Raw genomic sequence first — 17,708 nt, forward strand, 5'->3', positions numbered from 1 at the left:
AGCTTTGGAGGGACTGCGCTGCCCATGCCTGACCCCTTTCTTGTGGTGATCGAAGGTAGCTCTGCAATCTTCGTTGATATTTGCCAATATATTCAGGTATGCCTCGTGTACTTCTTCCTTAAACAACGCCTCCATGGCTGATGGTATCTGAACTTATTAAAATGCCTTTTCATGATCTGTGAAAGCAGCATATACGTGTTCATCGATTACCTGATTGATGGCATGAATCTCGTCCATGGCTTTCGAAACAAAGTTCGTCAATAGGGCACTCGCAACAATGTGCGAGAGAATGACTCAGACATCGTCAGTGCTTTGGTCAACCTTTACTTCTCCATCTCGGTGTTACAAGGGCTTTAGTTAGCAGAGCACACAGCATCCAATTATAAACATACGCAATGTAGGCGCTGTGCTACAGGTGTGACGCTCGTGGTGTTAGCTCCCTGAAGCGAGCCTCCTCGCTTAACGGACTTCATCTATCATCAATACATACACTTACCTGTCGTTACTTACCATAGACCTTTGATTCTAACAGAGCGACACACGCAATCAATAATCGAAAACATTACGCGCTGATATGTACACTGAAAAATGCCCTTCAAACGAAGCATTCACAAAGCCTCATAAGGGATCCAGTGATTGACTAACGAAGCCACGTATCTCCCAAGCTCTATTTCATACATAAATACTAATAATAGAAGAGGGAAAGCAGAATCATATAAAAGGACAAGCACAAACAGCGACTTGCGGCAAGGAACAATGTCGGTTTTACACGTCTTCTTACCATAACCCCTGCTAAGCGTTTCCCCACAATATATGGTCTTGTCATGCCGTCTCATTCACGCCCTATCCGAGGTCAGTTTTCACGCTTACCGTTCTGCTCAACTACCTTCAATTAGCAACAGGACAAACGCGGACGCCGGATCGAAAGACCGTTTTGCGATACGTCATAGGGACAGCCTTAACCGAGTACTTTGCGAAGTATGTAGTTCACGTAATATAAAAGAAGAGCGGTAAGGAGTAGGCGCGATCTACTTGGTTGCAGTAGGTTCAGACGCACCACTCACAACTCCTAACGGTGCTGGCCAGCTGGACCCAAATAGAATTCGCCGCCTTTTCGTGTCTTCTATCCAGCGTCCCTACTGTGAGGCATGCACACACAGAGCGAAGTGCTGGGTCATATCACAATGGGAAGGTGCAAGAGATGTACAAGAGTCCAAACACTGATCCCGAGCAAGAGACACACGCAAAGGTTATGAACAATTCGAAAAATAAGAATACTCGGATAATCACCTTCATACAGAACTACGCCTATTGCAATGGCCTGACAGAACCAATGTACACGAGAGTCTGTTACGTTTTCTTGTGCTATCTGTTGGGACTCCCCCCCCCCCCTCCCCCCCCAACATAATGCCGAAGTTCTGTGCCTCATTTAAATGCTCATTAGAGTGTGACAGGAGACAACCACTGCCTCGTGCACGGCATGTCCCGCAATGTAAGAAGGCGTACCTGAAATTTCTCTTCGCAGGTTTCATGCTGACATCAATTCGCTAATGCTACACAGCCTTCGACACGCTCATTTCAGCAGCTTCAGGCGTTTGTAGCAATATTTGCGCTGTAGCGATAGTAGTGTGATTTATTCACTGCGACAAGTGATTGCAAGCAGAATGCTGTGCTACAGCATTAGTGGCACAAGTTTGCTTTCCTTAATACAGCTAACCGAAAACAGAAAACAGCCAGTAGCGTGTGTTGATTTTTAACCTACATGCATGGAAGTGTAATTCATTGTCTAACCCTCGACTGTTCTCTGGCGCGAAATTGAAATCGTAGTCGTATGCATGATAGGTGTTCTACCGGTTTGAACTATAGAGGTCTTACATAGGCGACAGTAGTGGTTGCTGCGAGGAATCCGTACAAGCACAGTCATAAAGTACAATACGCGCACACCTTTGTTTTTTCTCCGCAAAGAGAGCATGCGGCTCCGAAGGCCTCTGTGGTCGGTGGATGTGACCGTTATGGTTTACATGTTCTGTGCTAGTCGCATATCGGGTGGCGCATTCGAAACGCGGTCCTCCTCTCAGTGCGCCTTGCGATCAGCCTAATCTAAGCCACAATATGAATTGTGAAGAGTCCTCTCACGGCATCGTATCGTGATTCATCGCACAAATACATGTTGCCCAGTTGCAGTTTCAGCAAAGAAAGAAACAAATCCGTTAGCACTCCTGTAGTGAAGAATGGCACACCAAGGAACTACACAATTACAGGTAACGCATCACACTTTTTTTGCTGTTGACAGCATAGTAACGACTGTCCTGTCGTGCCACTCGCCTTGCGAGGTGGTTGCACCTTGCCGCATCTTCCACGTAAGACTGTTGTTTTCTCAGAGCTAATCGCAAGTTTACAATGATTCTGGCGCATTCTTCGCCTACAGGGGTGCTAACAGAAAAGGAACACTGGTTTCGTCTGTAAAAGGAGCGATTAGGGCACACAACACCGCACAGAAACACTTCCGCTCTTCACCTTCACTCACATTCAACACAACGGCGCCTTGTGACAAGCCGCCATCCTATGAGTGTCAATGACAGTCCCTTGTTTGGATGCATGAAGGCGTAGACAAGCTGGTAAGCGGCATAGTTCTGTTAAAGCAGCTGCGCCGGCAACTTCAGAAGGGGGATGTCGGAAGCCGCACAGTTGCATGGGTGGGTGGGTGGGGGGCAAATAAAACGCTATATACTTCTATTCGGGCCACGTAAGCAGACCTATCCGGCTATAACGAAAGAAAGAAGCGCACCCGTAGTACTGTTTTGACAGATGCACTTCTCACAATGTTCACGACACCACTGCGCATCGAAGGACAGGGTGATTTAATAGTTGCCTGCTTGGGAGGTGACCATACTTTGTCATGTCGTAGGAGAGCACGTCTGCACTGGCGCTTGAGACGAAAAATAACGAAGTGAATGGTCGTGGGCACTTGCGTGGCTTCTAGGCGTCGCACAAGCAGGCCATTGTGTTCGTGGCGAGTCCAGGAGTTCTGCATCTGTTATCCACGTTCGCGGCAGCTTCGTGTTCGGTTTTCCTCACGTCCAGGGCAGCCCCAGCATCGTGTGTTAATGGTCCCCGGGGAATTGGTGCGCCCAGTGTGTGATGCAAGGAAGCGAGTAATGTGCTCTGAACTACGTCAAAATCGGGAGGCTACATTGGAGGTAAACCTAGTGGCTGTCATTTACTTCGAAGTGTCTTTAGCACTGTTTACAAAGCATTTACATTATGACTGTGGTTCTTTTTCATTATAGCGAAGGCGCTGCTGGTTCCCTTAAGCAGATTCTCTCGACTGCTGACATCAGCAAACTGAAGGTCGAAGCAGCGATCATTTGTTCAGCTCATGCCTTTAAACGGAGTTCACTAACTGTAAGGTTCGGATGGGGAAAGAACTACCGAGAAGTGCTAGCAAAGCCGAGTTGACTGCGGACTATAGAAGAGTGGGGAAATCTGGCAGCCGAACTGTCCTCACAACTGTCGCTATTGCACAGATTTAGCGCGAGATACACTGGCATGTCACATTAACCCCTGTTCCGTCTTCTACAGCCTGTGGGCACGACAGACGACTGGGGTTACCCTGGAACATGGTTGTGCGAACTTCATGTTAATAACGCAGGGCTGTTCTACGTGGGCTACTGTAGCGGTGCTTCGCCAGGTCTTCAAAGGCAGGGTTGGACGTTGATGCCCGTGGCTGCGTGTGAGACGAGCCGGACGTGATAGTCACCGGCTAGAGTCAGATTCGCCACGCAGCCGACTAGGCCGGACTTGTAGCGCCCTCTGGTCACGTGGGTAACGTCACCGATGCCACCTGCATTGGCAGAAAAGGAAAAAAAATTATTGATATGGATACAGACGAGTACCTTCCAGTAACTGATACGTAGAGATCAATGAATGGGTTCACGATCTAATCGTGAAAATTCGGGCAACTCCCAAAGTACAGTATTGATTGACGGAAGCTTGAACTTCTGGAAATGAAATTTCGATCACGACCGCAGTTACTATTCAATGATATAACAGACACCCACTGTACCATGTACCCATGTACCCCATGTACCGTGTACCACTTCACCTGTACCATCGGCACAGGTGAAGGACGAGAAACATTTGTTGAAAAGAAGACAAACAGGTTTTTTTTTCTGCTTGTGCAGGGAGGCGCCCCCCAATCCGAGGCTCCTGCGGCCGTTGCTGTCTCCCGGGCCCGCCGCACCAGTTTCTGCTGGTCACGAGGCTCCGTGCTAGTCAGTACGACCTCCCACTTCTCAGGTGTGGGGTTGGGTATTTGCGGGGCTGCATTTGTGTTGGGGCACGACTATTGTGGTGTGATACAGACAGGCGTAGTCCTTACAAGGGGGACATTTACACGAGTATAGTGTAGGGTGAATTGCGTGTAGGTCTGCTTTAATGGGGATATGTGTTGGTTTGTAACTGTCGCCATGCTACGGCGTCTTCGCGTGGGAGGTGGGTATCCTCAGTTGAATGTGTCGTGTTGTAGTATGACCTTGTATTGCAACGATACGTGCTCCATAGATGCGGCCGTATCCCTCTATTGTGGCGCCCGGGAGGCATGGGCTAGGGTCACAGTATGCGAACGATGATTTATACGGAGGGACTCGTGTGCTGGAGTCCATACCATTTCAACGTCCGGGAATTGGGAGGTTTCTTTGCGAAGTCGGTGCGCGATGGAATATATTCTGCCTGTCGCGTAGCTACGGCAAGCTGCCCGGGAGTCAGTAATTGTGACGTGCTCGTTAATTACACTAGAGACGATAACTGTATCCTCCACCTCGAGGGCGTCGGCAGTGTGGACACCGTCACAGAGCCCACCTCTTGAAGGTTATGGTCGACAACGCTGGCCGTCATGGTTGCTTTCTGGGGATACTGCATGGCATATCTGTGCAGTGTGGTGCCATATCTTGTCTGAATGGTCTTTGCGCGAGCTTGGCGACAACCGGCATGCTGTTCCGGGTGCATGCTTCTGGGGGCTACCTTGATGTGCTCCCGGATCTTGGAGGCCAGATTGCTCGTTCGTCACCTATGCGCACGAGGACCGTTCTTCCTGTTCGTGTATGGTTTCTCTTATTGTGTTATGGACTCCGAGGCCTTCGAGCCTGAGTGTGGCTGTTGCCGCTGGTAGGCCGATTGCCTGCTTGTATACTTTCCGCAGTAGTATGTCTATTTGATTTTTTGTTTGGGAGTGAGTGGTATGTTCGGGCCAGCGTCGGCGATGCGGCTGATTATGAGAACCTGGACGAGCTGTGTTATGCCTTGTTTCAGTTCGTATTTTTGGTGATGTGTGGCTGACCATTCGCAAGATTTGGTAGGTGTATTCGCCTCCACCGTCCTGTTGCATGTGCAGGCCGAGGATGGGGACGCGGTCTACTATGGGTATTTCTTTACCGTCAATGGTTAGTGTGATTGGGGTCATTTCATTGACTTTTGTTCGGGATTTCTATCGAACGTATAATAGTTCCGACTTCTCGGGCGGAGCATCGGAGACCATTTGCTTCTGCATATTCCTGGACGACGTTAGTCGCTTGTTGCAGGACGTCTTGTTTCTCACCTTCGGAACCAGTGGTGGTCCAGATATATCATCGGGGTGTATTGCATGCCTGATTACCGGTATTCCGTTGTTTCTCACGTAATTTCATCATAGCAATGTTGAAAATGGTAGGTGATAGATCAGCACCTTGTGGGATTCCTTGTTTCGGGAAGGTAACGTTGGGGTTCTGAGTGATCCAATGCCTATTGTGGCTGTGCGGTCACTTGGGTGCGTATGTAATTTTAAGTATTACGACCACAGTTCCTGAGACTTACGTTTGTGAGGATGGTATAGTGAGCCACATTGTCGGCAGCGCCTTTCAGGTCGAGTGCTAGAATCACTCTGATGTTGTATGGTGGGATGTGGACTTGTACCTTCAGCTGAAGAAGGTTGTCGTGCATAGAAAAGTGGGGCCGCAATCAGAACATTGTTGGAACAGGTAACGTTGAAGTCGGTTCAGAATAACGTGTTCCAGGAGCTTCCCTAGGCATAAAGTCAGTGATGTTTGTCTCATATGTTCTAAGCTGGAGGGTTTGCCTGGCTTAGGAATGAGTGTCATGTTCCCGTGATTCCACTCCGATGGTAGCGTATCCGCTTCATAATGATGATTAAAGAGGTCAGTAAGATATTGAATGGTTCTGTCATCCAGATTGCGCAGGAGCTTATTTATTTTGTCCTTGCCTGGGGTTGCGTTTTGTGTGAGTGCATGGACTGCTTGTCGAGGTCGTGGTTGTCCCTGTGCGGGTTCGAAATCACCTATGTACCGCGCCCATAACTACTCCAGGATGTCGTCATCAGAACCCGGATGGTTGTGGAGGTCACGTTCGATTGTTTCCTGGCTAGTCGCTTTGCGTGGGGTCAAGAATATCGTGTAGCAGCGACCATATTTTGGCCGTGCTAAGAGTGCCTTGCAACTTACTGCTTACTTGTCGCCAGTCGTGCCGGCTGAGCTCCCCAGCATAAAATTCCCCGGTTGCCGTGAGTTTCGCTATACGTAGTTTCAATTTGCGATTATGTTTTTGGCATTTCCACCACCTAAAAATGCATCGACGTGCTTCCCGCAGGTGAAGAAAGTGGGTGTCAACTGCCGGTATGTCTACGTTCTTTTTTTTTTTTTTTGAATATACTGCAGGCCCTTCACGGCCCGTGCAGGAGTGGTACAGAGATGCAATGAAAAAAAAATCATGATGACAAGTCAATACACTGAATGCAGTTAATAAAAGAGTCGATGTTATTGCAACACACAATATTGTTAGTTAACTTGTTCCACTGGGAAATGGCCGACGGAAAAAGGGAATGCTTGTGAACATTAAGTGTTGAGTGTGATCGTTGAGTGCGATCTGTTTTGAATATCTGCCTACGTCCTGCTGGAGTTTTTGTCCACGCTGTTGGACATCCGTAACAACCGTTGAGGAGTCATCCGCTCACTCTTTGCGAAAAGCTGTCCAATCTGTGAGTGGCATAGATTGTGGGCCAGAAAACTTTCCCGAACTGCAGCTGAGTATCAGTATCAGCCTCCTTATGCACACCCGTGAGCAGAAGTGTAAGGAACACAGGGTCGCCAGAATGAACTGAAACTAAAGAGTACACTGGAAAGTTCCCAATGGCACCCTCTTGAGTTACAAGATACATTGGCAGGCACAGGAAAGAATCAGCTTTAACGCGCAGTCCCTCGTCTGTATACTTTCGCTCACGGGTGCACACTGCACGGAGCTAGGCTTCCCCACCAATATCCAATTAGATCATCAGCCTGCCCACTTACTCCAGGTTCTCTCTTCACGGCATCACATGACCTGCCGGAATGCATTCGCTCTCATTATTGCCTCCTCCTGTACAAATCGCAAACATCGTGATTGGATTGTCCTTCAAGAGAAGACCATCACCGCTACCGCAATGTGTGCGTCAGCGACAACTGTCTTCTGCAATGAGTTCTCCAATGCATCGCGACTACGGCACGCAAGCAATTAATGAATCGAAAGCAGCAGCTTATGCTCCACGGTAACAATTTTAAGCTACCGCCGGGAACCAACCGGTATATTACAGGTGCCGCGGGCCTTCTCTAATACGAATCGCCATAGAGCTCGTCTCGCATTACTCCGAACGTTTGCTGCGGTACACACCCGAAACAATGCCAAGCCACAATCTGGGTAGGAAATAAAGAGCCCCGAGATTGTCCACTTCGCACAACTTATGCATGTCATGTTCTGGGTGAACAAGCAACCTATTCTGCTACTCGTCTTGAATGACGTTGCAATCAGTGCTCAGTCACTTTCTCCTTACGCAGGCCTTGCTTGACGAAGTGGATGATTACTCATGCACCCGCAGCAAAGCCTGAACCACTACAGAAGGAACGTTACAGGAACTTCTGCAACAACGCCATTGTCAGCCCCTCTCAATTGCTACGCTCCCCTCTTCCAGTTTGTAGTCCACCGAACCAGACTTCTTCTGGTTCACCTTCCTGCATTTCCCGCCCTGTTCCTCATGCAACGACTTCAATCTACGTTGAAGCTGTCATCGCACCTACGAATTAAATTACACGTTGCTAGCATCACTTTCTCAGTGTGATGAACTAGTCGACGCTACGCTAATTACCACTGGTGAACAGGCAGTGCGCCGACTCACCAATGTACAGTCCGCTGCGCACGTTAAGCTGCCTCAAGCGTCCTGGTGACGTGACCGCCACGGGAGATGACCCGTCCAGGCCCAGCGTGGCCAGCTGGCGGCTCCGGCTCAGTGCGGCGCGGTGCCAGCGTCCATCGTCGACGCGCGTGGTGTTCCAGCAGAGCTGCGCCTCGCCGGAGCCCAGGTTGAAGCGCAGCGTGAGCAGGCCCTTCTCGAGTCCCAGTGAGAGGTAGTCCGAAGGCGAGTAGAGCGTGCCCCGATTCTGCTGGCTGGAGTCCCCGGCCCAGAACAGCAGACCGTGGCTCGAGAACGACCGGAAGGCGAGGGTCACGTCGAGCTGGTCGCCGCGTATCCTGAGGCACCGTTGACGCGTAAAAAGCAAGGTCACGGCACTTCCCGAGTAGTACAACCGGGCAAACTGAATTTCTGGCGTACGCAGCCACTGCACGCGCACCGTATGTTGGCTTCTGCGTTCGTACAGTCAGCCGCAAAAGCTTGCGGGATCTGCAATGCGTCGCAGAGTGGCATAAAACAGCGCTGTCGTCTACCGTCACGCATCGTGGTGTTGAAGCTCCCGACATTTCCGCGCCAGACGCGCTTTGCGCGGCCTCGGCACCACATTGCACAACAATGCAGTGCAGTTTTGCGTCGCCCCGCCACGTATTTCAGATCCCGTAAACATTTGCGGCTGACTGTACAATGGATCGATCGAACAGCGCGGTGTTTCGGGTTTTCTCACTGACTGCGCGATCACATTTAAGAAACGGATGGACACGCGACCTTAAATCCAGCAGCGATGATCGAACCATATTGGCCCGCATTCTGTAATTTGGCTAGAGACTGTGCACTCGGCATCACTACACACTAAAAAAAAGTTTACACCCTTTGGGGTGTATATCTGCCACAAAACAATGATCGTCATCTGCCTTGCTTGCGTTTCCTTTCTTGAAAACGCCGCTCCCGCTACTTTCCTGTCGGCAATGCTATGTCATGCTGATAACAGGCATGCCGTTCGTTACTGGGAAGTACAGGGCTCGCAGCGTTGAAGAAAGGAAATGCGGACAAGACAGATGACGTTTATTGTTGTGTGGCAAGATACGACTCAAAGGGTGTGAACTTTTCTTAGAGTGTATGACGGTACATTCGAACCAAATGGAGATCATCGAAAGGTCTTGACGAAAAACGTATTAAGCTAGCACCACTCGAGGTGCATCCGTAAGATTGAACGGCGCAGCTTGCTGGCTTTACTGAACTTAACGCATTTCAGAACTGGTCGCATGGAGTACACGCAACCTCAGCACTAAAAGGGTGTTCGGGCGACGAAGACCCATCATGTGTCTCTAGGCCGCCGAATAAGCGTGGGACATGATGGACGGTCTTTAGTATGTAGCCTGCAACACACTCACGACTTTCGAGAATACACAAAACACCGCAATTAATGTGACGTCTCTACTCGTGCAAGCAAGAACCCTAATTGTCTATGAACATGTGTTGTTCAGAATGGAACAACGTTTGTTCCAGTGCGAACGTCGTGTGCACAGCATCTTTCAGCGCATACCTTCGCATAATGTCATCCGAAGTGTAGTGCAAGTAGCTGGCTCCGCCCATCATCGGTTCTGCGATGGCTTCTTTCACTTCTGCAAAGACGGTAAACGGGACATTTTGTTCAAGCCCTGCGACGGTGGATGTGTAGTTCTATAACGCACGAAAAATATAACTGGACCAATGGCATTTCTGATAGTCAAATTTCTACTACAGCACTTCGACGCAGTGATTACTCCACGTAACTGCGAGCATTATGTGCATTCATTTGATGGATCGAACTAGCAGCTCTAAATGTAAGCCACTGAGCTAGCACGTTTCAAATGTCCCGCCTATGTCAGCTGTCCAAGGGGTCTCGGTTTCCAAACCAACGGTGAAACACGGTACAAAGCATCGCGCGGAAAGGGGGATATCGAGGAGTCGCATTCTGATCCCGAATGCTTCACATGGCAACTCTTTTTATCCCGTGCACACTTTACATCTTCGAAACCGTCATGTTTCGCTGAAGGTAAAGCAGAACACGGTGGAAGAACACAAGGAGCGCCGACTCTGCCAATGCCTATCACAGGCATTATCTCTCGGTCTTCACCGAGACGTCACCGGAATAAAGCTGCGAACAGGCAAGGAGGTGAGGCTACAGAAACTGGGCGAATGACGTAGGCGCGATATACGACCAAGTCTTGGGATGTGATAAGAATCGCCCACGATCAGTGCCATCTACTCGTTACACCGGGAAGCTACGCTCAATATTGTGCGAACGAAGCTGCCGCAAACTGAGATTGCCGAGTGGCTAGAGTGCTTAGCTGACACGCGGGAGACCCACGTTCGAATCCTGGCGCCTTTGCAAGGCGCGCGTGGAGCAGCTCTGATGTGGGTCGTCGCTCCGTCACCGAAGTGTGGAGGGCGAGACGCTTCGTGCCTTTTTAGGCACGTCGTCTGCCCGCGCTGTTCCCCGGGCATGCAGTGGGCGGGAGCCTGCCGATCTCTTTCGTTTTTGTTTGTTTCGGTATTGTCGTTTCCCGTGTACTGTCGGCAGCAGGGGCGGTTTGCACGATCAGTTTATTTGACCGGTTCTGACATTCGCCCATGGTTGAAAGCCTTCGTGACAAACGAAATGATTCATCACGCGGCACTCGCCATCATGCTGTGGTTATTAAGCAAAGCTTTCCAACCATGGGTGAATGTATGCACAGGTGAAATGCACCGTGCAAGCCGCCCCTGAAGCATTGCGCTTAAATATGGCGAGGGCAAGACTAGCATCGAAATTCGAAGCGAATTTCTTAATTTCCTTAGGGTGCATATTGCAAGTTTGGAGGCTGTTTTCGTAAGGGCCGTCCTTTTGGTAGGAGTTTTCAGATAAACGCCGCCGCAATTTTTTTTTTAAACTAGACGCACTCCGAAATAGTGCGAGAGAACCAAAAGCACCAATAGATAATGCAGAATTTCTGTTTAGCTGTGCATCTTGTAGCTAGCTCCAACCGCATAATTCATTCGAAGTGGATATTCCTAAGTTACATAATGTGCCAATTAGGCTAAAGTTCGCCTCTTCTGGTAACGCGCTTCAGAGGGTACATTTGTGCTACCCAATAGCGGATTCTTTAAAAAACCTTAAACTGTAAGAACAAAAAATGCCCTACATATATATATATATATATATATATGTGGTGGGTTGTCTCCGGATTTCTGCTGCAGCAGACATGCTTTGATGCAGTTTCGAATATTTGCTCCCGTATGTTTTTGTCCTTAAGCTGCCAGTTCGGACCTCAAATGGCAAGGAACTGTCGCTTGTGTTATCGCACACATTTAGTTTCCAATTTCTTTCATCATTTTTACAAAGTTTCGCGATCTTTTGTTTCTCTCGCTTTCTTCTTGATGACTCCTGGGGCGCGATCGGAGATATTTTGTTCGATACGCGTTCTGTTCAGTTCCTGCAACGTCACAAAGTTGCAGTATGCAAAATTTGTGACAGCGGGGCGGAGAGAGCAGCCAATCAGGAAGCGGTGACCTCCCCGGAAGTTTACTTCCGTCGTTTGTCGTCTGCTTACAGACAGTATACTACAAAACGAAATGTTTCTCGTCTTCCAAGTGAATGAAATCGTTACCTAAAAAAACGTATTTTATCTTCTCAAGCCCAAATACGTTTTCAAATAGTAGTACGTGTTACTACTGCAATTTATAACTATTAGGTTCTTTGCGTCGTCCCTAGGTGGTGTCGCGCACAGCGAGAAGAAAAAAGAAAAAGAAAACGACGGGAGGAGTGGCGCACTTTTCAAGGGCCAGCGACAACATTCCAGTGGCTCGCTGGCACCAATGATGTTGTCGATTTATCTGTACAACCAACGAATTATTTGTTTCGAGAAACAAAAACGACGCCGGAATTCACTTTCTGCCATTTCTTCAAACGCGTTTCGCACCGCCACCCGCTCTCCTCCTTCCTCTAGAAACGCCAGCGCAACAACCTAAGTTCCCAACGGAAGCGCCATTTTCTCGAATTAAACTATGCATTCGATTCAAACGTGCTATTCCGCAGCCGAAAAGGCCGCCTGTTGGATCCAATCCAATCCACCAGACGCGCCATGCGAAGCCGTATGATTGCTCCAAACTTCTCAACTCCCGTCGCGTTCGGACGAAATGCTCGGTGGGCGGATGATTGACAGGAGCGTGTCGTCATTTTGACGTCACCAAAAACGGGGCGGCGCCCCGCGACTGGCGACGTCGGCGCGGAGTAGGCCAATCGCGCGCGCCGGTAACCGAACGAACGCGCCGAACAACCATCTCCGATCGCACCCCTGGTTGCCTATTTACACTCTCTTACCTCTTTCTCTTTTCTGTGTGCACCTCAGCCATCCATTTATTTTCACCCATGATCCTGAGTCTTTCTTCAAAACTACTTTTGCTCGTCGCTTCTCCAACTTCAACATAAGCGCAAGCCATGTCTCAATACGCTGTCTCATTTGTGGTTTTACTGTGGGCCCCCAGAGCCTACCATTCTTTGGTTAACTTTCAACATGGAGAAGTCGGATTTTTAAGTACAGAATAGTATTTGCGGGCGTTAGGGCTGGCACCGTTACTCCTGTCAACATTTATCGTAGCCTGAACGTGCTACATGTTGCATTATTGATAAATTCCAGTTCCCATTCATTGGTAGATTCTCTTGGTACGTGTTTCAATAGGTTGTTTACTGTATGCATACGGCCAAGTATTTATATTACATGACTATGGATATGACTTGCTGTTGAAGTGACACAACGTTACTACTCGTCTCTGCGTTCTCCGTGCTCAACACGCGGCATATATCTGTCTCTGTCAATCTGTTGCATTGTCCTCTAGTAGTACTACGTCGTCTGTTCCTACATCCAGCCCAGGGATCTTTGGTTCCCCCTATTCAACATGCAAGACAAATCGCAACATAATTTGCTGTTCGTCAATCGTCCTTCTGTGCCTTTGGGATAACACATGAGGAAATAGGGAATCTTTGTTTCAGTGCTCGGTGAATTTCCCACTTTCCCATGCCATTTGTACTCGGTTGTCCCTATGTATCCCATCGCAATTGACTGCCTATGTTGCCGTAAGCTCTCTTAATATCTTGAAATGCTATCTTTAGACGTATATTCTCAGCCTTTCGAACATTTATGAATTGAGTTGACACAAAAATATTTCCTCTAAGCGTCTGTCTGGTCTGAACGCATGTTATGGCTCCCCCATGATAATTCCGACCCCCCCCCCCCCCCCCCCCTAGCGTTACTTCTCTACCTTTATGGGTATGGCTTGCATTGCTATTAATATATCGCCAACATTACTGCAACTGGCCCGTACGAGCTCGACTTTGTAGATGAGGTTCACCTTGCTTTCACGTCACCCGATCTAGATTTCCTTTTGTTTTATTCACGTGCTTCACGGTGCTAGTCAGCTGTTTAATGAGCAGTAGTGGGATTTCATCTGGTCTTGGGGACATCTTCTGGTACTTTGTTTTTCGGTAAAACATTTCTACGTTAAATTTTAATCTCTACGGCTTCTCTTTTGCTGGATCTGGTTGAGCTTGAACTGCGCTTTCCTTCCTAGGCACGCAGTCTCCTTCCAAGATGGTACGTCTTCCTCCCTTACAGGCGTTTACGGTGGAATCGTAAGTCCTTGGCTTCTCTGGGATCCCTAGCCCACCTGTTTGATTTCCTTGTTCCACCCCTAACATAGATTCCTCTATCCACTCCAGTTCTTTAGCCACGTTTTTCTTAATTCCTGCTCCATCACGTCTAGCAGTTCTTTTCCTTCGCAAAAAATGTAGGAATCGCCTCCATATTTTTTCTGTGTGATTTGTTTTTTTAATTCCTTAAGCAACCTGCTGCTATCGGCTCCTGCCTTGTTCAAATTTTAAGCTTATCTTTTCAATGTTAATGTATCGTCCTTTGGTCTAGTCATTCGTAGCCCATTTGTAAGACTACGGTGTAGACAATGCTTTGATTGCCTATTCTTATATTTTCCCGTTACCTGTCCAGAACCATTATTTTTCCTGTTAAATAATATTCTGTTCATCACAAAGATCCAGCGCTAGAGAACTGTCCTAATCAGTAAATATGTCCAAATCATCCATGTACGTGTTCATATACCTGACTCATTATTAGCGCCTCTAACGCAATCAATTCTTTATTTTCATCTCCGCTATCACTACATGTCTATAAGTAAGCAAGTCTCAGCCGCGTCTTTTCTCCCTTCTTGTGCGCCGCTAATGCATAAATGCTGCTTACATATCTTTTGCATGTCGTGGTTTCTTAGTGGCCATGGTGTTGGGCTGCTAAGCACGAGGTCGCGGGATTGGATCGCGGCCACGGGGGCCGCATTTTGATGGGGACGAAATGCGGAAACACCCGTGTACTTAGATTTAGGTGTGGGTTAAAGAGCCCAAGGTGGTCTAAATTACTTCGGAGTCTCCCACTACGGCGTGCCTCATAATCAGGTCGGGATTTTTGGCACGTATCAAACACCATAATTATTTTACACATCGTTTAGCCTTTCCCGCTGCAAACTTCGCCTAATTAGCATGCCTACCCCTCGCATGCAAAATTTTCATTGACAGGCGGCTGCTCCGAATCTTTCGATCAAGGTGCACATGCCAATAGCTTGGTCAGTGAACTGTGTTTGAATTTCCACCCATTTATAGCGCTTTCGACCAGCGTGTAAACTTGCAATAACCTTTACGGTCCGTTTACTTATCATGTGCACGCATTTTCCGAACCGTTGTGTTTTAATTCTGCTTCTTGCTGGTGGGTCGCCAAACTCAATACTTATTCTATCTTCGTCATTGCCTGGTGCTGCTACACTCTCGCTAAAATGTATCTCGTCAGGCAAAACAGCGCAGTCGTTGCGTGCTCGGTGCACTTCTCGGTCGACGCCAGTCACTAAAAATGCATTGCCTTAGCTAGCATTCAAATTTCCCCTGTTCGCCGTCAACCTCTGGAACCATGCAGACTGCTACTTCCTTGGAAACATTTCGGAAGTCCACAAAATCACTCACCTACTTGCTTCGCGGTCCCTGCAGTACGTACCCTGCCGTTTCTTGGCCTTCGCTATAACTTCCCTGACCGGTTTCCTCGGAAGCGCACTAATCCGTACTTCCTCGTCTGCACCAACTCTCTCCCTTGTCACCGGTCCTCGTTTAAGCGTGTTGGAATCCCCCCCAAAGACGAATCGATGTATTTCCTCCTCATCTCGCCGGAAGCTGTACTAGAGAGAAGGACTATGTCGCCACCTCATCCGGGCTTGACCCGTAAGGAAGCGGTATTATACCGACAACTTCAAACGCGGTCGTTATTCACCCCGGTGCTGATGAGGCACGTGTGTCCAAGTGTTTATGTAAGTGACCTGTGTTGTGTGTGCCGAAAGGAAAGCGCCACTGAAGCTCACACCCTTTGGGACTGTGCCGAGAATCTGCACGAAGCTGCAACTAAAGCAACGACCCCGCCTCGGCTCGAGGCGGCAACGAGGTGCTACGATAAAGATGTCCAAGCCCGGGCCGTCCAGCAGATCTCGGCGGCCCTCGAAAGGCAACGACCGGGCGAAATCGGAGGGAGGCTGCCACCCCAAGAGAGGGGCAGGCACGGTCGACCAAAGGGAGTAGTGCGGCCACGGCCGGAATAGAGGTGCCACACGCCGGGAAGATGTCATGGCCGCGTCACGGCGACGCCTGCCTTACAGGAAAAGGCTAATCGTTCTGCAGGCATTCATAATATAATTGCTTCAATCACTCACCCAAAGACAAGTTGCCCTTGCCCTTGCCCCCCACGCGGTCCGGGACAGATTCTCTTTGTCCTCAACTTCCTTTCCCTGCACTTCAGTAGCAGCCCTTTCGTGTGGCCATCATGGACGTGTCCGCCACATCTTTCCAACGAGGCTGTTTTGGCTTCATGCCGTGCTCCCGCTTTGGAACCGGCCCTGTTCGCGGCGCTCGCATCGAAGCGTCCACCAATTGCACTGCCGAATGGCGGCTCTCAACGACACTTCTATTTTGGCTAGCTTCTCTTCTACCGCCTTCCTTTGTTTCTGCTCGCTCTTCAGCTTCTTTTCTAGCTTGCCTTCTTTTCCTGCTCTAGACGGTCTAGTCAAAACGCTAGCGCACGCAGCCTACAGAAAAACAACATCTTCCTTCGCCTCGACCATACCGACTCAAACCAAGTTTCTTCCAAAATACCGAGACGCTTGAACTTCGCACAAGGCACACCTAAGGCTCCACCTCCCACCTGTTCTATTGTGCTAATAAGGCGTCCGACAAAAATAAGCCTACTTGTAGGAGAATAATAAATATAATTTTGCGTTAGCTATTTATACCTCACGAAAAAAAAGAAAGGGAAAACGATAGAAACAACTGAATTTCTCGATTACCCTAAGACTTCTAAATATTTCCCAAGTGTCTTTAGCTATCGCCTAAGAGACGCCAAAGCGACAGCCTTGTGAAGCTTACTGTAATTCACCTTAATCTTCCTAATCCACTTTAATCCAACCTAATATTCCTAATTCAACCTAATCAATCTTAATCTACCTTAATCAAACATAATCATCTTTAATCTGCCTTTTACACTATAATCCACCCTTATCCACCTTATTCTACCTCATTAAACATTAATCCAATCTAATCTTCCTTAACTAACCTTATTCCACCTTAATAGACCTTAATACAATCACTAATCGATAATTAACTTCGCTAAATACTAATCATCTCTTATACACGGCTGGACATACTTTGGTTTCCTTCTGGCTTTCCTTGAGTCACGTGAGATTTTGTGTACCTCGCAACGTGACCTTTAAACATAAAGGTGCAAGACTTTCGCCTTAAAAACAACCGAGAGAAAATCAAGTCGGAAGCTTATCGCTTTGGAATTGCTGCTCCTGCTGCACCGAGAAGGAATTTTCAGTGGGCACCTTTGTTCCCTCCGACATCATTCGAGAGACTGACGCCGGTTAAACGGCTGTGCCTCTGACTCGTCACAATAATTCTTCTGTGCGAATCAGTCGTTCACAAAAACGACCTAACGTCCCCAAGTGCCTAACACCATATGCATTTTACAGTAACTAATTGTGATGGCTGAAAGGCAAGGCACGTCTCGCCGCTTCCTCGCCAAGGCATCGCGCCAGCGGCCCAGAAAGTCTAAGCTACTGCTGCCCTAAATGCCAGAAAACCGGTCGCCCGTACCGTTTTGGCAGTTGGATCCCGCGTAGCCGAGCTTGCAGTGGCAGGCGTACAGATCCATGCGCGGCTGGCAGGCGCCGCCGTTGTAGCAGGGACCGGTGACGCACGGATGCACGCAGTTGGCCACGTTCACTCCCGACAGGGCCTCTTGCATCAGCCGCACGGGCCGGTTGTTGATGGTCAGCTGGGTGCGCAAGCGAACGCGCACGATCGTTATAGTAATAAAAAAAAAACGTGTTGAGGAACTGAGAAGGCGCCACCGGCACACAATAAATTGGTTTTCTTGAGAGA

General features: G+C 48.7%; 1 protein-coding gene across 1 annotated transcript in view; it reads right to left on the bottom strand.

Moving 5' to 3' along the window:
- Positions 1 to 308: 308 nt before the first annotated feature.
- Positions 309 to 17,708, bottom strand: part of LOC126518224 (pikachurin-like) — a 158,597-nt gene continuing 141,197 nt past the window's right edge. Inside the window, exons 12-15 of the mRNA XM_055064295.2 lie at positions 17,421 to 17,601; positions 9,756 to 9,834; positions 8,198 to 8,550; positions 309 to 3,844 (exon numbers count right to left, since the gene is read on the bottom strand). Coding sequence (XP_054920270.2) covers positions 3,696 to 3,844; positions 8,198 to 8,550; positions 9,756 to 9,834; positions 17,421 to 17,601 — 762 coding nt within the window. The 3' untranslated portion in view covers positions 309 to 3,695. The remainder of the gene's footprint in view (positions 3,845 to 8,197; positions 8,551 to 9,755; positions 9,835 to 17,420; positions 17,602 to 17,708) is intronic.

Source organism: Dermacentor andersoni, chromosome 11, assembly GCF_023375885.2.
Source record: "Dermacentor andersoni chromosome 11, qqDerAnde1_hic_scaffold, whole genome shotgun sequence".
Lineage (NCBI taxonomy): Eukaryota > Metazoa > Arthropoda > Arachnida > Ixodida > Ixodidae > Dermacentor > Dermacentor andersoni.